This window comes from Anabas testudineus, chromosome 23 (genome assembly GCF_900324465.2).
Source record: "Anabas testudineus chromosome 23, fAnaTes1.2, whole genome shotgun sequence".
NCBI classification, from domain to species: Eukaryota; Metazoa; Chordata; class Actinopteri; order Anabantiformes; family Anabantidae; genus Anabas; species Anabas testudineus.
This window is the reverse complement of record NC_046631.1, coordinates 12,365,831-12,392,209: the sequence shown is the minus strand read 5'-3', so window position 1 is coordinate 12,392,209 and position 26,379 is coordinate 12,365,831. Positions and strand designations below refer to the sequence as shown.

Sequence of the window (26,379 nt, the reverse complement as noted above, 5' to 3'; positions counted from 1 at the left end):
AAGTGTATGTTTGTGTGTGTCTGCAGTCACATGCTGTATTGGCACCTTGTCTTTCTCTTAAGCAGTGTGTGTTTTCCATATAAGGGTTCATGTGCCTTCAAACCCTCCCTGGATTCTCCACTATGTGTGTGTGTAGTTTTTAATAGATGCAGAGGGCTGCACTATGCCCATGTAAGCACACACTACACTGGGGAATTCGACTTGACATTCACATACTGTACACATTCAGACATAGGATATAAAACATGAGAATGGCTTTTAGAGTTTTTGTATTTAATTTTATAAGTGCAAACGGTTGTTTTAAGGCTTTAAAATCAAGGGGTTGAAGATTTTCACTTACACTAGATGGACTTTATGTCTTCAACTGTGCTGATGTTTTGCAGAGTCATTCACATAAACAGCAAAACCTGAGTGAGTCAGATAGAAAGCTCTTTAATAAACAGTTTGTTGACTGAGGCTATAAAGGTTCAAAACACTGAAAGTCTCTTCAGGATAAAATATGACTTTTTAACGTTTTAGTTTGCTGTTAAAGGATTGTATTTATAATGATGATATAAAGGTCTCAAATGATCACTTATAGATGATACCAGTGTTTACTTATCAGTTAATGGACTAATGTGGATAAAATAAAAACAACCAACAGTAATTATTGTATTACTTAGTTTACTTCAACATCTGAAATTAAAACATTTTCCTTATCAACCTGGTGTTTGTATTGTCAAATAAATAATTACATGTATTAATTTATTTTGCTTAAAAATATTTACACTAGTAAAAACTGATCATAATTTACTCTGCTCTACCAAGCATTTCTTCAGAAAATAAAGAGAAATATATGAAGTAAATACAGTTGAAACAGGCTCTACCTTTCATTGCTACTACTACACCTATACCCACAGAGCTTGGGTTACATTATATAACATTGTACATCAACTTTTTTTAAACCACATTTTCATAGTCAAAAGGTTAAAAACAGAAATATATCTTACCTACTCTATAAGTTGCTTTACCCTACACTTGCATTTCTTAGGAAAAAACAACATTATGCTGGTTTTAAGGTTGTTTTAAATCAGTTTTTTAAAAGAACAATTTTGAAAACATATTGTTTTACTAATTTATAAAAAGGGTTTCACTGCCCTGGAACTTATCAGCTTATCAACTGACCTTCATTTTGACCTTCCCCACCTTCTGATGCTATTTATACATAAACACAGTGTCGACTGCTGACTGAGGCTCTTTGCAGGCCTCGCATACAGTGAAGCCTCTCATGTGGATGACTTAACAAACGTGCACACTTATTACATGCACTCTTCAAGACCATGTGGCCTTCAGTATTTGAAACTAGTGACTTTATATATTTTTTATATATATATTTGACCTTTGGATGGTTTTGTATTCTCTGTCCTGCAGGAATTTTCTATGTTTTGTCTAATATTAGAAGTCAGTTGCTCACCATGGGACCCAAGCTGATAGAAATGTGTTTTTGTCATGTGTGGACCCTCTAGCAGTAAGGGTCTTTTCACAATCTGAAATTCAAGACTTTCTATTTAGTCTGCAATATACAGTTAATCTGCAGCTTTGTGTTGTATTTTTCTTTTAAAGGGGGTTGTCTCCTCATTTTTATCAATATGCAGCCTTCAATTATTAAACAAGTGTTGACAGAGAGTGTAAGACTCAGCTTTAAGCAAATTGCCTGTCTCCATTTGTAGAGTTGGACATGATTTGTGCAGGACTTTGCTTTGCATGCAGGAGAAGAGCAAAACAAAGTGCTTCATTATATCTTCATCTGTGTTAAACTAATGTACTGTCTGAATAGGGACTGTTGCTTCAGTGATCTTGGTCGTGCCTTATGTCATTTCTCTTTTTCATTTTCACTCTGTGTCAGGATGTGGAGAAGGACAGAGTGTTGCGGACGGAGTTCAGCAGGGAGGAGATCAGGCAGAAGATCGAGAAGTACAACCTGCTGACGAAAGACCACCTTAAAATGACGCTGGTGAGTGGAGAACACACAGACCAGCTTCTTTATCGTTTAAAACCAGAATAACGCTACTATACATCCTTTCATCCACCCTGGATTACAGAGATATAGCTGTTTGTGTTGTGTTAATAAAAAATAATAAATACTCAGGCATTAAACTCATTACTACTGTAATAAATTGCAACTTAACTTTAACTTAGAGCCCCAGTCTTCCTCTTATTACAACAGTCTTTTTTTTTTCAAAGATAATTGACTTTTAATCTCAGTTCTTGTTAATGTAAATATAAGTTTAAAAAAAAATATATATAAATCTAAACATAAATAAAACAAACAATTCGATTTTAACATTTGAATGGTGCTTAAGTTTGGACAGCCACGCTGTCTTCCTCCGGCTCCCAGCATTCCTCAGCAGTCATTTCAGAGTGATGTGGTTCCTGCTATTGTTCTCCCCCCACAGTGAGTGTTTTCCTTGGCAGGATGAAAGGTGTGTGAAGTTGCAGTGACACCAAGAGGCAGTAACTCTGTTAAAACCTGGAGAAATAAACATTTAGTGTGAAGCAAAGGTTGTGTTCTGCCAGACATGCACCACATGAGAACATGAGTAATAATACAGTAAATAAGTTTAAATATATATTTAGTATTTTTGTAGGAAAATTTAATTTAATTATCTTTACACACCTGACAGCAAAGTAAACACTGTAACGGGCTTCACACCTGGACAGATGTTCTTGTAGTAGATGAACTTTCAAATTCTGGAAGATTGCACCGTTTCTTGCTTGTTCTTGTACCAAATCAAACATCAATGATGCAGCAGTTTGCAAAGTTTACACAGTGCAGTACGTTCAGAAAACCAGGAAGAGAGTGAGATCATAGTTGGAGAGGTGTTGACAATATGATGACATGGAGGTAAAGTAACTCTAAAATGAAGCATCAACCAAAGGTGTGTCCCTCATAGACTGGAGATAAAGAGTTTTATATACAGATGTGCGTCATAGCTATAAAACATTGGACTTAGAGATTAGGCTCCATAACCGTCTGCACCTCAACAAGTTCAATCTCGCTATCATTACGTTTAAATGCACTTAAATAACCAGGTTTCAGTCGGCTGTAAGAGTGAATGTGCAGAACAAAAGGCTGCAGACAGTGAAAGCAGCGGAGTGCAGTGAGATCAGTAAACAGAGCGATGCCTCCTCATTTCTAAACCAAGTTCATCTTAAATCCAACTGAAAACTGGAACCAACAGTGACATCTGGAAAATCTAAATAAGTTACTTTCCACCACATATTTATTTTTAATTCAGGAGGTTTGTGCTGGGATAAGGTGCTCTGTTGTATCTGTCTTCTCTAGCCTAAAATTGAGTTTAGGGAGTTGACATGTAGAATCGACGTGTAGCTCCAATTCGTTGTCTTTCTGTCTTCACTTCATTGTTGTTTTAATTCTTTTAAGTTTCTTTATCACTTCATCTCTATTGTTGCAAGTTCCTTTTGCAATCCCGTCTAGTTTCATTCTGATTTCTGTTCAGTCTGATGTAGTAACATCACATCCCCCGTCCTCCAGGCTCCATATGGAGTAATGAGATTAAGATGCTTTTTCTCCGTCTGGGCCATCTGTCCTGCAGGACTCGCTGGGCTTATTGGGTGGACTGGTCTCTTCTGGAGAGATCAAATGGCACATAGTGTTGACTTGAACAAACTATCTTTCACAGGGTCATTCTGGTGTATATACTGGCTTCATCAAGGTCCAGATGGATTTGAGGAGGCCGGTCACAGTGCGGGGGCGCCAGACAGGGGCAGGAGGAGCAGCAGTGGAGGAGGCGTTCTATCTGCCCCGAGGAGTCATCAACACCCTCCACATCAGCTCCAGTAACACAGTCCGACAGGTGGCTGAAACACACACACTTCACTTAACAGGCTGAAAAATAACTTAATCAAGATCTGATGACATGTGGGTCGAAGTCAGGGTCAGAGAGAAGTCGACTAATGTTGAAGTTTTATTAAAATCTGATCGCTCTGGTCAGATTTGTCTCTTCACTCTTACATAGAACAAAACAAAAAACTATAACTCATCACTGAACTGAGATACTTCAGACAACCATTCATTTTCTGGCATGTTGCTGCACTGTTATATTTTCAGCCAGGCAGTGTGTATCTTGGGTCTAAAGTATTTAAAGTTGTTTGTGATCATTTGTGAGCTACAGCTACAGGTCCTACTGTTACAACACTTCATATCTGTATCTTCGTCTGTCTAAAACCTGTTCTTGCTGTTTATCAGAATCGTCCTTGTGTTTATCGTGTAGTCAACCGTCAATAATATCTCAGTGTTTCCTTCTTGTGTGTTCAGGTGATCGTCGCCCTGTTGAACAAGTTCACAGTCGCTGACAACTCGGCAAAATACGCCCTGTACAAACGCTGCCAGAGAGAGGAGCAGGGTAAGACCGTTGTATGTGTGTCAGTGTTTCATGCTGCTCATGCTAGTTTGACATCAGATGCTTTGGCAGTGACATGCTGTCGACGACGCTGTGTGTATTTGTACGTGAAGGGTGTGTGTGTGTATTTCTGGACGCCTCACCCTCGTGCAGCTGGTTGTTGAATGCCTCAAGGCTCTCCCCACTATCAGCAGCTCACCAGGAATACACACATATACACACTCTATGAATCAACAGCTGCTGTGGAGTCACTTGGGATCAAATATTAGCGTCTCCATGTATGGGAAAAGAAGGAGTTTATTAGCCCCAAACTTGACTTTTACCATTAAATGAAGCTCAAAGTCATATTTAAATGTATTGAATTTATTGCATGTTGGGGTTTTTTTTCAACTGGAATCTGTAAAACATTTTGCTCCCAAACTTTTTTATAGAGATTTGGGGAGTTTTACCCTCTCAGAGTGCTGGTCTGGTTTTCACTAGACTAAGACTGAGCCTGCTAATAAAAGACTAAAAGTCTAGACTAGACAACAGATGTAAATTAGCTTTTCAGGCGATGCTTGGAATGAGGTTTGTGAAACTTATAATGTGTCTATCCAGTGTTGCTTACACACAGTGAGATGTTGCAGAGCACCACAGACTGTATTTATAATCTACTCCAAACATGATCATTAATAATGATTCTGAAACGGTATTGTTCATTAAATGTTTTGTTTTCAGTCGTTGAAATCGACAGTGGCCTTAAAAGCCCGGTGGTGTTTGTTCACTGTGATGTTCAGTCTGTCTGTTTTTGTAAATTACTGGTCGTTAATGTGCCGCACCCATCCTTTCATCCTCTGCCATGCCTGTTTATATGCACACACACACACGCTGCAGAATTTAACTGCAGTAACCACAGAGCTGCCTGCATGCATGTGGTTTGATGTAAGCACGGACTGTACAGACTAAATAAGTGTGTGTGTGTGTGTGTGTGTGTGTGTGTGTGTGTGTGTGTGTGTGTTGCAGTGTATGTGTGCAAGCTGTTGGACACCGAGCAGCCCCTGTTTCTTCGTCTGATGGCGGGACCCGACCCCGACACACTCAGCTTCGTACTGAGAGAACAACAGACCGGAGAAGTCATGGTAACGATGCACCACCTGTTGTCTGAGATGAACTTTTTTATTCATTTATTCATCCTCACTTTGCTTTTTCATCCATTTTCTTTTCTTTATCCATCATCTTGACTGTATTTACATTTAATTTATCTATTTTCTTCTGTCTTTTGAGTCAATTTTGTGCATTTTTCTCAATGAAGAATTCTTTCATTCCTTCTATAGTCAACCAAAAATAATTATAGCAAAAAGGAATAAGTGCATTAAAGCATTAAAAATATAAGCACAATGAAATAAAATAGAAACAGACCATTTAAGGTATAGAGAGCAGATAACATCAACTAAAAGAAAGAAAAGAAATAATGATGAATAAATAAAATGTGTTCGCTCCCTCCTCTCCTCAGTGGGACGCCTTCTCCATCCCCGAGCTGCGTAACTTCCTGCGGATCCTTGATAAGGAGGAGGAGGAGCAGAGGGAGGCAGTGATTCGACGTTACAGCATCTACCGGCAGAGACTGCAGGAGGCGATGAGGGAGGTCCGAGGGCCTTCGTAGAGAATTTAAACTTCATGAAAGGTGTTTGTTTGAACTCCTCAGAAGAGCAAAGTTATGAAAATTTTAATGGAGAAAGGGGCGTGAACGCAGGCTGAGAGGATCCAGCACCTTGAAGATGGGAGGATATAAAACAGACAGAAAAAACACTAGGATGCAGCAAGTGAAGGATGAGCAAATAAAAGGAAAGGACACATTTGGAGCTGGATGTAGACTGGATCCTGGACTTCAGACTGCTCCGCTCCATCTCCCTGCAGACACCAAATATTCACTCTGATTGTGCCATATTCATTCTTCTTCTTCTCTTTATCCTTTAAACTTGTGAAAGACTCAAGGCCATATGTGCAGTTAGAGTTTTATTTAATTTGTTTTAAAGGTCTGTACATATTTTTTTTTATTTATATGGATGAAATCTTTTATTATTTGTTTTTCTTTAAACAAAGTCTTATTTTAGTTTATTCTCAAGAAGTGGAGCAACCGACTGGTTGTTGACACAGAGAATGGTTCATTCAGACTTCGGCTAGAGGTAAATACACAACACACAATATGAGCATCAGAACCCAGACACGATATTTATCAGCTTAAAATTAAAAACCAAAAGCTGTAGACGTACTAGAAAGAATTTAGATGTTGGTCGTTATTGCATTTTGCTTTAATTAGACTAAAAGTTGAGAAATTTGTGACAAACATAAATGAAAAAGGAGGAAGTAGAATATAGGTATGAAGTCTCAAGTGTGTCAAAACAAAAATTTTAATTATAATCTGAACGCGTTTAAACTTAAAGTACACTTAAAGCAGTTTTTCTTATTAATTGAGGTTTAATATTTGGCTACATATATATCATCATTCATATCTTTTTAATATATGCATAACAAACTCAATCAATAAAATGTATACAAAGTTGAATAGTTTTTATATTTATTTTATTTTAGCTGGTTAATGATTAGTTATGATTGTTAATAATTGTATTATTTTTGGCACACTTTAGACTCCATACAGTTTGGCCTGAGGCTGAAGTTAACAGAGAAAATGTAAGAGGTGGATTTCAGGTTTAATGTGACTAAAAACAGCACGTCGCATAACAAACCAGCCAAGTTTGATATAATGTGATAAACAGACTGATTGATTTGGATAGGTGTGACCCCTGACCTCTGACCCTGCATGGTCAGAAGAAGGAGAAATGAGAATAGACTAGTTTCTGTAAGTTGACTGAGCGTTAGAGAGGAAGTAGAAAAGAAACATTTGAAGGAGGAAAAAGCTGTGTGACCATAACCTTGAGGACGACGATGGGAGTTTTGCTGTGATGAACTGTTCGTTCAGTTCTTATAATCCACAGCTGAGAGAAAAGGTCTGTAAGTGCTGATGGCTGCAGAAGACGGGGTAGAAAGAAACAACTGCATTGTCCCGCTCTCCTGTGTTTTAGCATGTTTGTCAGCAGACATTCATTTAAAACACCTCTGCGCTTCTTTGCAGCTTTGACCTGCTTGTTGACCCTGTTTCAGCTTTGTGGCTTTGTCTTTTTTTGTCTGGTGGATGAAAGGGAGGAGTAGTGAAGAGGGAACCAAGTAAAGGAAGGTGTGATGGGCAGTAGCACAGAAGGAGAGCAGCATAGAGGATAAGCTTTAAGATGAATATGCACCAGAAAGTGCAATAAAAGGTACATAAAATAGTAAGTTGGAGTCTTTTTGGGCTGTTTGAAAAGGGCTTTTGATGAAGATGTAAGTAGATAGCTGCCTTAAACATATATGTAATGTCTTCTTTGGCATTTTGTTATCAATCATGTACGGCTTTAAAACCAAAAAGGATTTTTTAAATGTTGTAGTTTTGTAGTAAATGTCTGACTTTTCCTTTTTTGAATCAAGTTATTCTGGTATTTGAGGAAACCACATACCAGCAAATAATGATAAATCACAACGATAATCATTCTGGAAACGAAAATCTACAATTCACACTATTGAAATAATCATAATTTATCATAATTTACGTAAAATGCTTTGTTGTTTTAGCTGCAGGTACTGAATGAAGTCAGACTGACGGTGCTGCGGTTGTACAGTGTCCCCATCTAGTGATCACATCCTGAAACTATTCTCTCATTACTGTGTCAAACATTGATCATCTTAAATGTTTTATTTTGATTTTATTGTTATAACCAAAGATATTTTTGTGGTGTTGCCTGGAGCAAATGTATATTAGAGGCCTCTTCCTACTGTTGGGAAAAACATACAGAGCTGAGAGTTTTATTTAAAGGGGTTTTAACCCTGGTTTATTCTAATCAAACACTGGGGTGAGTCTGTGGAAGCAGAAAAAGGCCAGAACTATTTAGATCTTGTGAGATAAAGTTATAACCTTTACATATTTTAATTTAGAGAACATATTTCTGAAATGATGTGGTTTTAATCCCCATGTTAGCATCTTCAGTGTAAAATTGTGCAATTGTAACTGGAATTACTGTAGTGATTATTTTAGGGTAATTTAAGTATAAAAGCTATTTTTAAACATTATATTCAAGTTGCTCACATTTAGTCATATTTGGATTTAAAAATTAAAGTCAAGTCACAAGATGAAGTTGCAAAAATACAATCGAAGATGGAAAAACTTTTTTTAGTACTGGGTATTTTGAATTGCATAAATTATATTTTGCTTAAAAAGCTCAATTTATTTTGGCCTTTTTTGCCTCCATATGTAATAACTTAAAATTATATGATAGTCTGCATGGAAACAGTTAAAGAATCCTAAAGCCATGTTCTTGTTGTTTGAGTATCGTAAAAACAACTTTAGCTGTTAAGACTAATCATATGTTCTTTTTTTTTTTTGGGCACTTTAACTTTGAATTCAGGGAAGACGGGTTTTTATTTTTATTTTTTTGTCTTGTTTAATCTGCAACATCACACTCTGTACTTAATATAATAATACACTATAATCTTATTTTTAAAGATTTTCTTAAGCGCCACTCATAAAAGTGTAAGAACAACGTGACAGAAGATGGTTTTGTTCTTATTTTAGGCTCATTTCTTTTATTTTTTTTGTCTCTGAGCTTCCATATGATTTGAGTTTGCTGTAGACTGTGAAATGCTTATTTGAGTCTCGACTCTCGCATGTGTTCCTGTTTCCGTCTTTGTACATGCTAACTGTACACACTACTGGGCTGTTAAACATTAAAGTACGCATCGTGTATAAAACGGCAGTCAGACGCCATTTGTAAAATAGAGAAAACAAATACTATTTTTCAAATGCTGTCACCTGCTTGTAATTGAAATTTGCTGATAAATATCTATTACAAAACGCTTTAGGCCAGTAGTGTTAATGTATGAAGGGTTGACATATGATACCTGGTATGTATTTAGTGATTTAGTTTTTAAGGTTGTTAAATCACAGCTAGAAGCAGAGGACATGAAAATGATCACCGGATCTTTGAGCTTAAAAAAAAAACAGTTGAGATTTTGTATTTTGGTTCATCCCAGCTGTCATAATGTTCCATTTTATAATGCTAAGTGTTGTGTTGGGTCTAAGAGGGGGTCTAAACCGTAGTATTATCCTCTACGATAGTGAGCTGAGACTTGGTTTTCTTAATCTTTCAGAATGTGTCATCTATCAATCAGCAATCTTACAACTAGCTTCTTTGGCTTGTTTCATGTTCTTCTGCAGTTCTGTCATAAATTAATGACATTTTGTTTAAATGTTGTTTTAGCTTTAAATTTGAGCATTTGAAATAAACTTTTTGTGTTTATTGAAAATTTTCTATTTTAAAGCAAAAACATTTGCTAATTGAACCTTCTGAAATTTGAACAAGTTAATTTCAAGTGTCCAAGTGTCTGAACTGAACCATATATTCTACAAGATTCATTTTAGATTTTATTTATCAGTCTTATTTTATGGAGTCCTAATGATGCCTAAACTTTTATTCAATACGAGTAGTATTTTACAAATTTATGTCTTGTGAATATGACATATGAGCATTAAATGGTGTAAAATGACAGCTGGAGGTAAACCTGATACAAGAATGTGAATTCACTGTTTATCTTTGATGTCGAGGGTTAGAACAATCTGTATTTTTATTCATTTAAAATGTTGTATCAGCTACTCAAAGGCAGAGTTCACAGTTAATTCTTGATCTTGGAATCAAACCAGATCTCCCACCATCTCCTGGCTGCTGTCGTGGAGCTTTTGGTCATTTTACACGATCTTCATTTACTCACAGGATTTTAGAATTTAAAATGAATCAGTTCTCCCACTGTTTCATCTGTGTTATCTCAAAGCGGTGGTTCAAAGGTCAGTCATGAGCTTTAATAGAGCTGAGGAAGCAAACGCAGGATCCTTTGACATGCTTGAAAGTTCCAGAACAAGTTCTAAATGGACCTTGCGGTGATGGTGATTTAGTTGACGAGTCTAAAAGCTTAAAATCAGTGACTTTGGTTTTTACAGGTGGAAATTGTAAGATCTGTGTGTAGCTCTGCTGCCATTTACCCATGTTATTTTCCCATGATGCTGTTTTTGTTTGTTTTTTTTTTTAACGCAGATAAGATGGAGAATAGATGTTCTGTGAACGGTCAGGTGTGTCTCACATGACGAGTTCATTGGAAGTTCGCTCACAGGTTTTATTTTTCAGATCTGAAAAGACGCTCTCATGTGAGCACAGACACGGTTTCTAATGATGATCCTCTAATTTAAATTCATTCACCTGTCTACTGAAGATTTAAGAAACCACACTTGAAGGATTGAAGTGAGTTTTGAGCTCGGTCTGAAACATTCTGGTCTCTGTCCTCAGCAGTGCCTTTTGAAAACGGCAGCAGAAAAACAAGAGGAGACGAACACTTACTGTAACTGAGGCAGGTTTATTTTTGTAGGTTTCTTTTGGAATTAATTGTGGCCTCTCGTCATGCACGGCGGGCTGCATATATTAAAGGTGAAATAAAAACAAAATGTCTACTGGAGTTTTTAAGTTGAACATTTATTTAAATGTTATTCTACACAGCTGGAGGTTAAATTAAGATGCTATAAATCTTTTATTTATTTCTATTCTATTAAGGCTTATTTGTGCATCTGGTTCTTTCAGTGGCTGAATTAATTTAATACTAAATTAGTCACTTAAAAGCAATTTAATTTTATTTTTGCAAGTAGTAATAAACGAGTAGTAGTAAACTTCTACTAATTCAATTTTAAATGTTAGTGTTTGAATTGAACACTAGACTGATACTCAACACTGATGCTTTGCAACTTTTCTCTGTTTTATATCACCGTAAGCAGAGGATTTGGGATTTTGACTCTTAATTACATGCAAAAGAACATTTAGTAGATGTAATGGTCATTTTCTTACTCAATCAGCAAGTTAATGGAGAATAAAATCAGAAACAGCTTGTCTGGCTCTGTCATAAGCTAACAAGAGTTTTTCTTTTATTAGGAGCAGATGCAGCTGCTCCTCCTCTTGTCCCCTGTTTGACCCCACTCTTAAAGTGGGGACCCCCCACCACCACCACCACCACCACCACCACCCAGGCTCAGTCTCATGTAAAGCTGCAGGACTGAGAACTCCAGGATGGTGGTCCTTCAAAGTAAAACACTTAACTTAGTGGTTGTTTAGACTTTAAAGTTTTTACGTGAGTAAATGTGACTACTGGACCCAGTACTCACAGGAACCGCAGAACCACCACATTTATTGAATGTACCTTTTTAGAATTTGGTGAAATGCTGCTTTATTTAGTGCTTTGCACATCTTGAACAATATTAAATGTTATCCTAAAATATTAAGACTTTATCCTATCACGATGGCTTCTGCCTTAAGTATATAATCTATTTTAAAGTCAAATAGTAATTAAATGTTATAATTTACTGTAAATCTCTTACTATTCATTAATTAAGTCTAAAAACGCTGTGAAAGCTGGACGGCAGACTCTTATTGTGAAGGTGGTCGCCGGATGTGCAGGTGAGTTTTGCGGTGAATTTTAATTCTAACTCGTTTTCACGCACAGATTCTGCTCAGGTTGTTCAGTCACACCTGATTTAATCAGCTGGAAGAGAAAGACGCCGACTACAGACTGAAAAATGTGAGTTTAACTCTGTTTAGTTTCGGCTCAAATGAAATGAGATGAATACATTTCTCTGTGGCGGGGTTTTAGTTCATCGTCGCCAAACTGTGTTATGAAATCTTCCAGTTTAAGGTCTCTTTGTTTATCATGCAGGCAGATGTGTCTTTAAAAATATTTAAAGACGGTGATTGGAGTGAGTAAGAGTCAGTGAACGTTTCGTCTTCAATTATACACAAACATCACTTATTTTAATACAGTAAACAGTCGGTTCAGTTGTTAACTCTGCGTCAACCTCAACATCACAACCAAACTTCACATTTACTCAATATTAAAATATAAGAAGCTCTGAATGTTGAAAGTTTCTGCAGAAACTTTATTTCTGAGCAAATCTAGACTTGTATGTTTGTGCACTGTAAATTCAAATTAAATTGATCTGAATATGTAGGTTTTACATTGTTTTGTTTACTATAGAGTTAATATTCTTACCAACATGCATAGTTTGACAGTTAAGACTCTTTACCAGTTTATTTTCTTACGTTTAAGTAAAAAGTAATAGTGTCAAAGTCTGAGCTGTCTGTCAGCTGCTTCTTTTGTATGAGGCGTTCAGAGTAAAGATCAGAGTGTAGGTCATTTGTGTTCTCAGCCCCCAAAACAAAACGACCCTTTCACTAATATTTTTAAGGTGAAACAGCATTAAAATCTACAATGTGTTATCAACAGCATCAAGTTAAATAGGGTTCAAAATGGTTTTTTTATAAGAGTCACGAACTACTTGAAAACCAAAATAAGCTTAGAATGTTTGTTTTTTTCTGTGAAGTGATAACAACACATAGTTCAGATGTTTAAATGTCACATCTGGACCTTTGACTTCTTAACCTCATCATTGTTTATTCCTGATAGGAGGTAACACAGAGCCAAATTCCATAGGATTTCCTTTGAATGTAAAAAAATAAATGTTTATTGTGAAAAACCGTTTGTTTTGTACTTGTGTGCAACAGACTCTTGCACAGACAGTTGTATGACCAACATGCAGAATTACACCTTAGAGAGTTGTTGTCAGGATGTGTGACTCAACATTATCGACTTATTAACTGAAGGTAGTGAGGAACGTTGCAGTTTTAAATAAAGGTTTTGTGACCAGAGGTTCGTTATGTGTTAATTATCTCAGGTCCAGTCGGAGGTCGCTGCTTGTGGCTCTACTAGCTCTGGCTGTTGGACTTTATCTGCTTCCATCTCCTATTGACCCCAAACCACACGTGTAAGTACAACATACGTGAGAGATACATTTACTACAAATACCACACCTACGGTTACACTAGCTTTTCTTTCTAGAAGTGAACTCTAGTTACTCTGCTGTTGTTGCTAATTGTTTCCCCAGAGTGAAGGGGCCTCCTCCAGCCCTCGAGGGGCTGCTGGCTGTCAACACCCGTCTGCAGAAGGGCCGGAGGCTGTTTACAGGAAAACTACACGGACCAGAATCCTTCGCTGCTGATGAAGACGGTGAGTGAGCTGGAAAACATTAACTAATTAATGTAGATTTATTCTCTGGGACTTTAGAGGACTTCAACTTGTGATTTATCTTATTTTTTCATATGTTTAAATTCAGACGTGTGTGTTTTTAGGTAATGTTTACACAGGAACCGTGGACGGGAAGCTGTGGAAGATCGCTCCTAATGACAGCCTCACTATCATCACACAGATGGGACAGGATTTACCCGAATGTGGTTCGTGTTTCTTGTTCTGTTTGTTCAGGGACGACTTCATCCTTCCTCTTTTTCACTAACTCTTTACTTTCCCATAACAATATGACCTGATGTTGGCATCACAGCACTGGTTATACTCGGTATATGGTGCTTTGAAAGGACTCTGAAGATGATTAATGTGTTCTGAATTAGGTTTTTATCCTTTATTTGTGTTATTAGAGCCAAGACTGAACCATATGAACCAAATTTTTTCCTGTAAAACTGTTTAAGATTTCTTGGGATGAAAACTTGTAACGACTGAAAGCTTAAATATATAAAATGTAGCTGGTGTTGCTGTTTTTGTAAATGATATAAAAATAAATTGAACTTCTGTCAGCAGGCAGCAGCACAGACTATGAACCTGTCTGTGGTCGTCCTCACGGTGTTCGTCTGGATCGTGACGGACAGCTGATTGTTGCCGACTCTTATTTTGGGCTGCACAGCGTCGACCCCAAAACCGGAGAAAAGTCTCTGCTGCTGGCAAACTCACAAGGTGCAGACACATTGGATTAAAGTATTATTATTATTATTGTTGTTGTTGTTGTAAATTTCTCTGTGATGTTTCATAATTTGTCTTCTCCATCTCTCAGGTGCTGATGGCGTTCCCTTTGCCTTTCTAAACGGCCTGGAGATTTCCTCCCAAACTGGAATCGTTTATTTCACTGACTCCTCCAGTCGCTGGGGACGCAGACACGTGAGGCTGGAGGTGAGATGGAACGAAAGATCAGCTGCATGTGTCAGTAATGACACATGCAGCGGGGTTATAACTAGCTTGATTCCCAAAACTTGCAGATTATAGCTTTAATTAGCGGTTACGCTAAAAAGAGAAACTAGAACAAAATAAGAAAGTGTCTTGAAAATCTGAAGTGAACAAAGTAAAACAAATACGAGCTGTATTAAACAAAGGATAAAAGATAAAAACAAAGATTTTCTGTACATTTCAAATGGCTTCCACAGTCATCTTCAGGTTGTTGATTACCGTGGAGAGAAACTAAGTGAAGCTAAACTACTGTTTGATGTTTTAGGTGATCGAGCTGAACAACCTCGGTCGCCTTCTCTCCTACGATCCTGAGACAGGAAGTGTGAAGGTCCTGCTGGACTCTCTCTTCATGCCCAACGGCATCGCTCTGTCACCCGATGAAGACTTCCTGCTGCTGGCTGAGACCAGCATCGGCCGCATACTGAAGTACAAACACGAACACGCTGATGATGAAGGAACAGACATCAGTGATACAGATTTTATTACATGACTATTTTCTACCTCTCTCTCCTCGAGGTATTGGCTAAAGGGCCAGAAGGCCGGAACCGTGGAGACCATCATGGACAACATGATCGGTTACCCTGACAACATCCGCCTTAGCGACCACAGAACATTCCTGGTTGGCATAACAACGCCGCGGTTTCAGAAGTTGATGCCTCCGTTCCTGGATATGATTGCTCCGTACCCGGCCGTGAAACGCTTCTTGGCCAAGGTCGGTGTGTTTTCTAAGTTACACAATGAATATGGACAGAACTGGGTTTTTATTGGCTCCTGAAAAGAGATGATCAGTGATTGGAAACACATCATGACCACAGAAAAGTGCAGATTGTGATTCTTCTTTCACTGAAGCTAAAATACAATTATCTACTCATTTAAAAGGTAAAACCAGACTAAACTGAACAACAGATTAGACTATGTAAAAAAGGTAAAATTATTATTTAAAAAAATATTAGTTTAACAATTAGACAAAAGTCATTGTTTTATAACTGTTAAATCAAGCAAAATAATCTGCAGTTTATTCAAGAATCAAAACGTTGCAGCTCTAGTTTTTGGCCTTAAACGTAGATCACACTCCACACTTTTGCTGAGGATCCCTGCAGTGATGTTTTATAAGTGGCTCTGACCACATCTACTTCCCCATGATGCCTTCGTTGTCATGTGAAACGCTGCCGGATTCTCAATTATGTGAAGAATACGAGGCTTTGTTCCAGGCTGCACTGAGACAACATAGTGTGGAATCTGACAGGACAGGGCCAGAATCTGTTTGGTAGCACACATCCCAGGGAAACGGTCAAAACTCCCAGTGAACCCAGTGAAAGCTAAGTTGAGGTCACGCTGACAGAAACGTCTCTGAGAACCATCATTTAAAGTTAAATTAACTATATTATGTTTGTGTTTCCAGGTGATTCCTCTGAGTTGGTACAGCCTCCTCCTGCCGCGCTACGCTCTGGTGCTGGAGCTGGGGTTGGACGGGGAGCTTGTGGGAACGCTGCACGACCCTGAAGGCCGCCTGACGTGGGCCATCAGCGACGTCTTCCAGCACCAAGGGAGGACCTACCTGGGCAACACCGACCTGCCGTTCCTGCCGGTCCTGGAGGAGTGGGCTAGTTAAACGTGGACTGCAGTTGAGACTTAATGTAGGCTTGTTCATTTTTAATTTTTGGACAGTTTCTGCACGACTGAGCAACTACAGGAAGTCTGAGGTTGCTTCTGTTTTTATACTTGAAGGTTTTTAGTCACTAATGGAACCTGGAACTAAATCTGGACGTTTAGTTACTGAAACCAGGATATGGATTGTTTTAGCTGTGTCTCATCCACTAATGAGATAAAATCTTAATAAGTTGTGAAAAGTAAAATTTACACAATAATGGAGTGAAAAGATCATAAATTAATCTTAACTTTGGAGCGAGTAGACGGACGCTGTGGCCTTAAATCGACTGAAAGTCGCGTCGCTGACCGGGCTAAAAGCAGCAGACATGAACCACTTACAGACTATTTCTGGACTGGACGTCTGCAGAAGAGACACCGACTGAATTCATCAACTCTGTGGAATTACACTCAACTTCATTAGATACTGAACGATACCCACTTTCTGTACGTTCTTGACTTGTGGCAGAATCCATTAATAGTTTATTTGTAAGCTGCATAGGAACTTAATTGGACGCTTTAATTGAACTTGTGTTTTGTCTTGGACGGTTTGTCCTAATTTCGTCATCTCGTTCCCGACAGCTTAGATCTGACCCGAATTGTTAAAAGCAAATTAACTTTCTCCCAGAGGAATTAAGATTAACCCAGAATTTTTTTGACTGAAAACTAGTGAATGAATTGTGTTTGTGCCAGATGTCACAAATAAAACACCATTTCTAAAGCCTTGTTTTCTAATATTTAATAGTTTAAACTAGTTTTAGAGCAAATCTCACTCAAAACCCAACCTAAATGTTGAACTGGCCTTCCAGAGATGGTGGTTTGCAGATTCGTTCGCAGAAGGTAATCACTTTCTGTAAAGGTAAAAATTGAAGGAGTCTATAAAATCAGCAGAATTATTGTATTTATATATGATTATTATTACATAGCACTTTTTTTTCCTCTACATGTCCAGACTGTGATGTAGGACTCTAACAGCAGAGCTCTACCTGTATATTAATCCCCAAAATAACAACACAACTAATTAAAATCTGCAAAATAACAAACTCAAATCACCCAGAGACGTGTAAATTTGAAGAATGATATATAAAACATCATATTCTGTTGCCTTGAGAATATTTTTATTTGGACAAACAACACAAGCCAAAGATACATCATCAAAAACTACTCTGAAAAATAAAATTATAAAGGTGCCAAAACTAAACGGCTCTGACAACTGGAAAGTGCATCAGTGAGTTGAAACAAGGTGATCAGTTTGAATTCTAGTGGGAATGTTATTTCCTGTGTTTTCTGTGTGAACCGACCAGGTCGACTCACAGGTAAGAAACAGTCTGTCATTGAAACTCTAAATCTAATCTTTGGTTGGACGTTAATAATCTGCACAGATTTTATCGTATTTTACACATTTTACAAGGCAGCTTTAAAGGAACAGTTTGAGAAATGTGATTATTTTCCACATTGTCAACAGAGGCCACTTTCATATGGTAAAGATAAAGCTACAGCCAGAAGTCCATAATGACCGGAAACAGCAGGTTCTGTCTACAAGCAGCCATCACTAGTTCAGACATATCTTCATGCTCTGCTAATAGTCTCTCGCTGTAGTTTCACATTTAGCATCTTATTTCAGTTTGTGCAATGAAGCTAAATATTATAAAATATCTCATTAAATCATAAAGCAAAGCAGGAAAAGCATCAAAATGTGTTTTTGTTTTAGCTGTGTCAGAAATCTGTTCTTATAGATTGAGTGCAGTTTATGGTTTAAACATGATCCAAAGAAAACCTCTTTACTTAAAGTTAGCATCTTTACTATGTTGTGTATATGACAAAGTGTGAATGAGAATTAAGAAGTTGTGGTAAAATGAATTAGCTGCTCACTTCTTTACTCTTAACATTAAGTTATCAGTACTGAGCCAGTGTAGTGTTTCAAATGCTCAGTGAAATTCTGGCAATGTGGAAACTATTAGTGAAACACGTCCGTAATTAGTGGCTTCAAAATCAACTCAGTATGAAATGTAGAACACAATAAGTGAATATGTGACTATTATCTTTACATTTTGACAATTTAAGTTTCAACATGTGTCATAATGTAGAAAAATACTGAAATGGTGAATTTCACACTAAAATGTTTGTCTGTTGTGTCGGTAAATTAAACTTTATGGATATTTAATCCATAAAGTAAAGAGTTTTACTGCTGCCACAGACAACTTTAAATGTTTTTAATTGTTATATTTATGACCAAAATATTGTAAAACCTTCTATTTTCACTCTACTCACACTAACGCGGTCTATCCAGTATGAATTTCACTGTAAAACTCATTTTTTGCTCTTTAATACCAGTTTCATCTGTTTCCCTCAGGTCTGATCACTGTTACACATGAATATCAAAGCAGGGGTTGCAGGTAATCCGGGCGAGTCACAGGTCAGCTTTCATGTTTATTTTTTAAATTTAACCAGATGTTGCTGCATGCGAGTCTAAAACAGAAATATTCATCAAGTTTGAGTAGAATGTTTTTAAACTTCACTCTACATTAAAAGAACTCTCTGCTTCTAGTTGGAAAGACAAAATCCTCCAAATGTCACCTGGAGGATTTTTATTTTCATCCGGCTCAGATGTCATGTGCAGGATTTAAGGTGGAGGCAGAGAGATTTAATACAGATGATGCAGAGAGACGTTAAAAACCAACAAGCTGACAGTTTGAGTTTCCCTTCAAGATTTTGAACTATTTCTTGTTAAATCCTTTGAGCAGAAGATCTGATCTCAACTTGCAGCTGTTCACTTGTTAAAATATGACTCAAGTTCAGAATATTGTTTATTCTCTTTGTGTATTATGAGAACGTTTCTTTTTTCTTTTTTAGAGTCAACATCTTGCCCTCTAACACTTCCACTTAATGCTGAGGCCGTGTTTCCCACCATCATAGAGCTGCAGGTAGAACCAAAGATCTGAACTTCTGTACAAAAGATTTCTGACTTAGAAATGGTTCAGAATATAAATATTTCTTCACTTTACATCAGAACTTCTCGTCTCTTAATCATCAACTTTCTGACGTTACTGCACAAAGTGCTTCGTTGCTTTAAGCAGATCACTCTGGACTGTTTTTATTACATCTATCTGAATTGTAATGTCCCTGTTAAGGGTAAGTTTCTCAAGAGCTAATGAACCAATGTTTCATAATCCTTGATTAAAAAAAACTGATTCTGAAGGTGTCTGTAGAATCTCCATCTCAACCAATGGGATAAATAATATATAAAAAAAAAAGACTAACACAGGCATTATTATTAAAATACAGGCTTTTAAAAATCTGTTAAATAATTATCACTAATCTAGTAAAGTTTACATGTGGTAAAATAAACTAGTTTCTTTCTGACAAATGCACAAAAGCGTCTGTTAGTGGTCACTGTTGAGATCGTTGATATGTTCTGTTAAGGCTTTAAATTACAAGGATAGTTCTATTATCTGAAGGGAAATGGACTGAGCTGCTACAATTAATGTAAAAAGGCGTCTGTCAGTTTTGTAGAAAGACTAATTTCATATTTAAAAAATTTTCAAGACTCAATACATTTTTGTTTGGTGATTATGATGCATTGAAGATTCCTGAGGTCTGTTTTAAATTGTTAATAATGAACAAGGCCTCCTGTTTACTTCGGCCCTTTAAACATCTCTTCTTAGTAAACGATGTCGACTCTCAGTACCTTCTATCTGAAGTTAATAAGAGGCTTTAGCAGAGTTCCTTCCACTGCAACTGCCTCATTTAGCAATAGCAATAATTTAACTCTGGTGGTTTTGTTTAAAGCCTTTTATTACATTCAGATAAACCTCGTCACAACAGGACTGTGTCCCTGTTATTATATAATACATATATAGTATATAAACATAACAGCTCAGTACGAATAAGACCAATAACTGTTCATTTGAACAAATAAAAACATGAAATGTGGAAACTTAATCTATGCTTAAGCTTAAATAATCCGGTTAAATTAATACTTTTGTTAGCCTGTCTGATAGATGGCGACAACCTTTTTATATCCAACTATAACTGTAGTGACTGTCCATTTCCCTTATAGCTAAAACCAAACTGTGCAGAAATTATATTTTAATGAAGGCTAAAAACAGCTAATTATCACAATACTAAGGAGAGTTTCCAGGTAAGTAGATGGGAAAATACGGGACTGTAACGGAAACAAATGTGTGGTTTACTAGTGTTAATCCATGAGTTATTTGGCTGAACACCTACAGACACTAACCAACAGCCCAAACTGGGACATTTAAAAGTGGGTCCTACACCCAGCAACAGCCTAACAACCCACCTGTTCCCATAATATGCTCCTTCCATCAGCAACAGAGACCAGCTCAAGCCTCAAAACAAGGCAACAACAGCAGGAAAGGCTAAAGATAAAACACAACACTGCCCTTCTTCCTCCAGACGTCCTATTTCTTCGTCTGTCTCAGTCTGCTCAGCCGCCAGCTGTGGCTGGTAAACATCTGTCGTGGGTCAAATTTATACCTGAGAAAACACCCGGCAGATTTGTTAATGTTTATTGGACTATTTTTATAAAGGTCAGCCTGTGTTTTCATTAATGTTGGACAACAACTGAATTCTATATGGTGATTAATATAGAAAATGACCAAAGTCATACTTTAATATTCAGCATTAATTTGTGAATAAACAAGGTACTGAGAGTTCATAACAAATTATGTAATTTAAACAACCCTCCTGGTAATTAAAGCACACTGGAGTTTAACAATTAGTTTGTTTCCCACTTGTTCAAAGGAAATCTGGCGTATAATTTAACTTTTTTTGTCTTCCCAGTATTCTTATTCATCATACTACAGCTGATCACTCCTACTTTGTGGAGGGCAGGACTGAACTAACCTTGGATCGTACACACCGGGCGTCCGGCACGACTGTCCAGAGCAGGACTGCAGGATCATCAGCCTGTGGTTCATCTTCTCGAGGACTTCTTGGTCGATGGTCTTAGCGATATTAGTGAGCTGGTAGGGGTCTGCTGTGACGTTGTACACTTCTACAAACACCTACAAAAGTTAAACAGTGTGCTGTCACGCTGTAGACATCAGCTGGAACCAGTTCATTTATTGTTCTACCACCATTTGCATGTAAGGGAAAGAAGTTTTCACCTGTACCTCATTATCATCAAATTCACAGTACTGCAGGTTGGCAGAGGGGGAAATAGTGCGCACACAAGCGTAGGTGTTGTTGTACGAGTCTTCACAAACACAATCTGGGAAACACTCCTAAAGTAAGTGGACAGAGGAAAAAGAGAGTTCGTTTTTTTTTTTGGCTCCACATACAGTAGAACATTAGTTTAATAATCATTATCTTCATACTGCTACTCCAGGTCCCAGCAAAGGGCAGGCAGGGTCGGACACGTTTCTTCCTTCTCCTTCATACTCCACCAGGATGTCTGTTCTCCAGCTGCTGCTGTTCATCTTCCCCTCCTGTTGTGACACATACACACAAAGTTATAAAAGCAACAACATGTGCAGAACATCCTCACCTGTAACCTGACTCAAGGATAAACAGTAGAGAGTGAGGTGAGAGTATTAAAAAACACACACAAGCATCAACTATGAGTAGTATCAAGATAATACCAGGACTCACTGTCACTCAAAGCGACTGCAGGGCTCTTTCTCTGATTATTTATTCAAAACTAAATTTAGACAACAGATGAGAAATGTGACCAAGTTTCTAGGAGTTGAGCAGTAGTATAAAAGTTTATAATGCCTCTATACATTATTTACTCACCATGATGGGCAGGAAGGACATGCCATCCATCTGCGTCTTGTTGACGTTGTAGCCGGCGATATCCAGGATAGTCGGGCCGAGGTCGACATTCGCCACCAGCATCTGACAACAGAATTAATTAATTTAGTTCAAGTCAACAAACACTACAGGAGACACATCATCAAGGCGAATAAATGTTTCTGATCTTTATACATGGCGAAAAGACAACTGTCATTTTTATAAGTTATACTCATTGATGGGTAAATAATGAGATAGAAAGTAAAGGAATCAAAGGCAGTGAGCTAAATATTTTGGTCCAATGTTAGCTGCAGTAATTTAAAGTTAGTAAATACAGTAATAAAAGTGTGTGCATGCTTGTGTACCTGGCTGGTCTGGTTGGGCTTGATATTTGGTCCTCGGACCATGAGAGGAACCCTGATGTCAAACTCATACAGCTGCCTCTTATCCAAAGGAAGGGAGAACTGGCCTGAAAGAAAAAATAGAGAAGACAGCACAAACCTATAAATTACTTTCTTTAGTAACAAACTATTTATGTATCTTCTTCTACACTTCCACAGAACTGAATATGCCTGTACACACCTGTGTGGTACCCGTTGTCAGAGGTGAAGATGATGTAGGTGTTGTCCAGTTCACCTCTGTCCTCCAGCCTCTGGACTATTTTCTCCACCAGGTCGTCCACTGACAGCAGAGTTCGCCACCTACAGTTGAAGCATAAACAGCAAGAACTGAGCACCACGGTCAGCAGCTCTGTCTCAAGATGAAAATAAAGGAAGGAGTAAAAAAAGAGAAACCAGAGGAGGTAAAGAGAGACTGACCGTTTCCTGAAGGCATCGTCCAGAAACTGAACAGAGGAGTTGGACATGGGGGTTTTAGCCTGTCTGATCAGCCAGTGTTTGTCCTGAAGAAAGAAAATAGAAAATCCAAAATTAATCAAACTCATCTTTAAAACCAGTTCCTCAAAGACAAGTGTTCAGAACATTGAGGGAATATTTTAAGTGAAAAGAGAATCAGGCTTTACCTTCCCATGGACATTGAAGTTGGGGTCTCTGGGAGCCTTCGTATTGTTGAAACTGCCCTGATACTGAGGGGCTGCTGTCCAGGGGGAGTGGGGGGCCGGTGTGGACACCATCATGAAGAATGGCTGGAAGTTGGACTTGTACTGGAGGAAGTCTAGAGACATGTTGGCCTGAAACGGAAAAGAAAGAGGGCACAGTCAGTATTACAGCTTTTTATTTAATGTGATCATCGTGTAGTTTTATAAATAAACATAACTAATTAATCCTTAATTAATAGAAAGAAGTACAAACTGAAAACTATTTCAAGAGCTCACAGTAGGATCTGAACACTGTTAGTGGCTGCCATGGAAAAGTAATAAAAATAACTGAGACTTACTATATTAAATAGAAAATAAAAAGAAACCAGTGAAGGTGTCAATTAATATTAAGTACAGAGCTATACACCAAAGTAGTCTCACCAGTACGTCTGTCAGGTAGTCTTTGCTGTAGTCTGCTCCATGTTTCTGAGCCTTTCCATTCACTGACAGAGTGTAGTTGTAGTATTTAGAGTTCCTCTCCTGGAAAATACAATAAAACCATGTGTAATACCATGATATTGTTATAATTAAACCACTTTAATCAGTGTTCACATTCATAAACATCTTAAAGCCCACTGGAAGTTGTCGTGCTTGTATTGGACAGAATATTACAGTAACAGTAACAGTCTACTCATTCCCATGATGGCGATGCTGAGAATAAATAATCTGTGTATTTACTGATCCTCATCGAGTAGAAATGTCCAGATTAAGATTGTCTATTGTTGATTTCATGTTGCTGCAAAGTTAGATGTAAACTTTGTGTCTTACCAGTCCAACCCAGTAGCTCCAGCCTGGAGGTACATGCTCCACTCCACCAGCCTCTGAGTGACCGTACTGAAAGACAAAGACAGTCGTAAGCAGATTGTTTAATGACACAACAGTACTGATCTGCAGACAGGAAATATAGTATCACAGCAGCACAAGAACAGACCAGAGAGGAGACCAAAAAAAACTAACTTGTCAGGAAGCAGAACAACATTTGGCAGGGGTGTGGTTTAAATCAAAACTAAAAAGAATCAGTACCAATATAAACTTCATGATGGGCTATAGATAAAGGTCAGAGTTAAGTTAGGTCTGTAGGATTCATCTTTCAAGTTCTGACATTCTTCTGTCTTTGTCCTCCTACAGCCCAAAAACCACTGAAAATAACAACTCACCACTCACATGCACCAACATAACATGACCCTGATGACATTGATTAACTATATAGGGTCAGAGGTCGAAAGGGTTAAAGAACACTGAGATAAATATGGGAGGAGGAGAAGTAACACACAAACAAAACACATAATGAGATGTTGCTACTAGATTTTACATGTTTATATTTTATTGATGCCCTGTTTAATCCATTCATTATTGAAGGTCATTTGGCAATAATTGTGTTTATCTTAGTAATGAACCAACTACAAAGAAACAAAAACACAGGTAGTCCACTTGAGCAAGTCCTAGGAAAACAGTGGAGAGATAAAACTCCCCCTGGAGGAAGAAACCTCCAGACTCAAGTTAGTCGGCCATCTGCCTCGACCGGTTGGGGTGCAGGAAAACAAATAAACTTTACAACAACGACAACATCAGTCCTTTAGAAAACCAGTTCTAAAGGATAGATCGGGGAAACTTAATCACATTCATTGAAGTTAATAGGAAGTCGTCCCTGTTTAAAGGAGATCAGGAAAGGCTCACCGGTGTTAATGCTCCTGCACACAGTGATAAGCACACTCAAGAACAGTTGAACAAACCACAGGAAGTCAGTGTTCTTTGATGTGCAATTAGGCAGATGTTAACTTAGAAAATTATTTTTAACTCCTTTCATCATTTAAATAAAAAATACTTTACAAAAAGGCTCCACCTGGTTCTGAAGTCATTAGTTAAATCAAATCCAAACCCTGCAGTTAGAATAAAGATTGGACATATTAAAGTACTCCCTTTCACCTGGTTGAGGTATTTCCCAGCAAAAAAGGTTTGGTAGTTGGCAAAGTTCTTGAGCAATGCAGGGAAAGTGTGGGCTTCCTCTGTCTTCTGCCAGGCTTTGCTGCTGCAGTTTCCCTCTAGGGTGTTGTTGATGACATGGTGGTTGTGGGGGTATTTCCCAGTCAGGATGCTGGCTCGACTGGGACAGCACAGTGGGCTGGCAACAAACTGACAGAAGTAACAGGAGAAAGATGATCGCTGAGACATGCTGAGGACGACGACTGAGAGGAGGAGGATGTAGATAAGCGTAGATGTTACTTACTGCATTTGTGAAAGTTATCCCTGCATCGCCAATTAGTTTTTTAGTCTTGCTCAGTGGACTCTGAAAGAAATGGATATAGTACATGTTTTAAACACTTGAGATATTCTCATCATATAAACACTGGCCAGGTTATTAGGTACACATGTGGAATTGAATGCAATATAACACAGCAGCTCTGCCATAAATTCTACCTTTACAAAGTTATAATTTCTCAGTTTTTGTTAAAACAGTCAGAAACGTAATAGTTCTGCAATATGTTATTGATGTGCATTACATTTTGAGGTGTTTCTAATGTTTTGATTTCACTTTTTATGTAAATAGAGTGGTCAAAACAAAACTTTGGGTGAATACTGCTGTAAAATAGACGTTTGTTCAGGCTAAGCTGAGTTTTTGGAAGGAGGGAGGGTGTTTACTGGAGCAAGTGATAAGGCTGCTGACTGTGGGAGATGCCTAAATGATGTATCCAACTGGGAATGTGAGCTGTCAGCTTTATAAGGCTGGACTGAATGTCAAATTACGACAAATAATCCCATATTTCCCATGAAGTGTGTACAAAATAGGTGCAAATACAGTGTCACGACTCTAGGACACACACATAAATAATAAACTAAGTCTAATAAAAACCCACTAAATTAATTAAATGTACTTACCAGACCTCCCATAGCGATGTCCAAGTCGTCGGTGAGGATCAAAACAATGTTTGGTCTCCGGTTAGATTTGTCAAACACGGCGTCACTCAGGTGGCTCCACAAAATGACGCAGATTAAGAAACAATTCAACAACGACGACACACAGCAGCGACTTGAGGCCATTTTTACAGTTTAGTCATAAAGTACTGAAGCTGTCCGAGTCTTCTTTTAGTCCTGTGTCTTACAAGAGAGACAATTGTTGTCACTGAGTCATCTACGGAGGATAAAAACACAAACTCAGCTCTGTTTCTGTTTGAGACGACACTTCCTGGTTTCCTGGACATGTGCAGCTTGGCTACGGAAGCCCGAGTGAGCTGATTTGAACCAAGCAGCGCGTTACAGATATTTTATGATTTTTAACACTAAATTTATGAATTTAGGTAGAAAGTCTTAACT

At 37.9% G+C, this 26,379-nt stretch overlaps 3 protein-coding genes across 3 annotated transcripts in view; 2 read left to right on the top strand and 1 right to left on the bottom strand.

Moving 5' to 3' along the window:
- Positions 1 to 10,962, top strand: part of rassf3 (Ras association domain family member 3) — a 46,307-nt gene extending 35,345 nt beyond the window's left edge. Inside the window, exons 3-7 of the mRNA XM_026361711.1 lie at positions 1,886 to 1,993; positions 3,684 to 3,857; positions 4,319 to 4,406; positions 5,406 to 5,521; positions 5,896 to 10,962. Of these exons, the coding sequence (XP_026217496.1) occupies positions 1,886 to 1,993; positions 3,684 to 3,857; positions 4,319 to 4,406; positions 5,406 to 5,521; positions 5,896 to 6,045 (636 nt within the window). The 3' untranslated portion in view covers positions 6,046 to 10,962. The remainder of the gene's footprint in view (positions 1 to 1,885; positions 1,994 to 3,683; positions 3,858 to 4,318; positions 4,407 to 5,405; positions 5,522 to 5,895) is intronic.
- Positions 10,963 to 11,994: 1,032 nt separating this feature from the next.
- Positions 11,995 to 17,111, top strand: zgc:194209 (strictosidine synthase family protein). The gene is made up of 9 exons (XM_026362842.1): positions 11,995 to 12,083; positions 13,234 to 13,323; positions 13,444 to 13,565; positions 13,688 to 13,789; positions 14,148 to 14,300; positions 14,398 to 14,513; positions 14,833 to 14,993; positions 15,084 to 15,279; positions 15,970 to 17,111. Coding segments are annotated over exons 1-9 (1,152 nt in total). The 5' UTR covers positions 11,995 to 12,081; the 3' UTR covers positions 16,180 to 17,111.
- A 215-nt stretch (positions 17,112 to 17,326) lies between these two features.
- On the bottom strand, positions 17,327 to 26,106 carry gnsa (glucosamine (N-acetyl)-6-sulfatase a). Its single transcript, XM_026362840.1, has 14 exons — positions 25,945 to 26,106; positions 25,295 to 25,354; positions 24,994 to 25,200; positions 23,836 to 23,901; positions 23,449 to 23,547; positions 22,993 to 23,160; positions 22,790 to 22,872; positions 22,554 to 22,672; positions 22,337 to 22,440; positions 21,975 to 22,076; positions 21,557 to 21,667; positions 21,353 to 21,463; positions 21,084 to 21,244; positions 17,327 to 20,714 (listed from the first exon to the last, which is right to left on the bottom strand). Exons 1-14 carry the CDS (start codon positions 26,104 to 26,106, stop codon positions 20,639 to 20,641), a joined length of 1,629 nt encoding a protein of 542 aa, XP_026218625.1. The 3' UTR covers positions 17,327 to 20,638.
- Between the last annotated feature and the right edge of the window lie 273 nt (positions 26,107 to 26,379).

Bases quoted from the DNA above. Each gene is read 5' to 3' on its own strand.
- zgc:194209 (XM_026362842.1), top strand. The intron at 14,301-14,397 runs GTGCAGACACAT...TCCATCTCTCAG, and splicing joins GCTGCTGGCAAACTCACAAG to GTGCTGATGGCGTTCCCTTT. The intron at 15,280-15,969 runs GTCGGTGTGTTT...TTGTGTTTCCAG, and splicing joins TGAAACGCTTCTTGGCCAAG to GTGATTCCTCTGAGTTGGTA.
- gnsa (XM_026362840.1), bottom strand. From the start codon at position 26,106: ATGGCCTCAAGTCGCTGCTGTGTGTCGTCGTTGTTGAATTGTTTCTTA. The intron at 22,873-22,992 runs GTAAAGCCTGAT...TTCTTTCTTCAG, and splicing joins ACTTCAATGTCCATGGGAAG to GACAAACACTGGCTGATCAG. The intron at 22,441-22,553 runs GTGTGTACAGGC...TTTTTCTTTCAG, and splicing joins TGACAACGGGTACCACACAG to GCCAGTTCTCCCTTCCTTTG.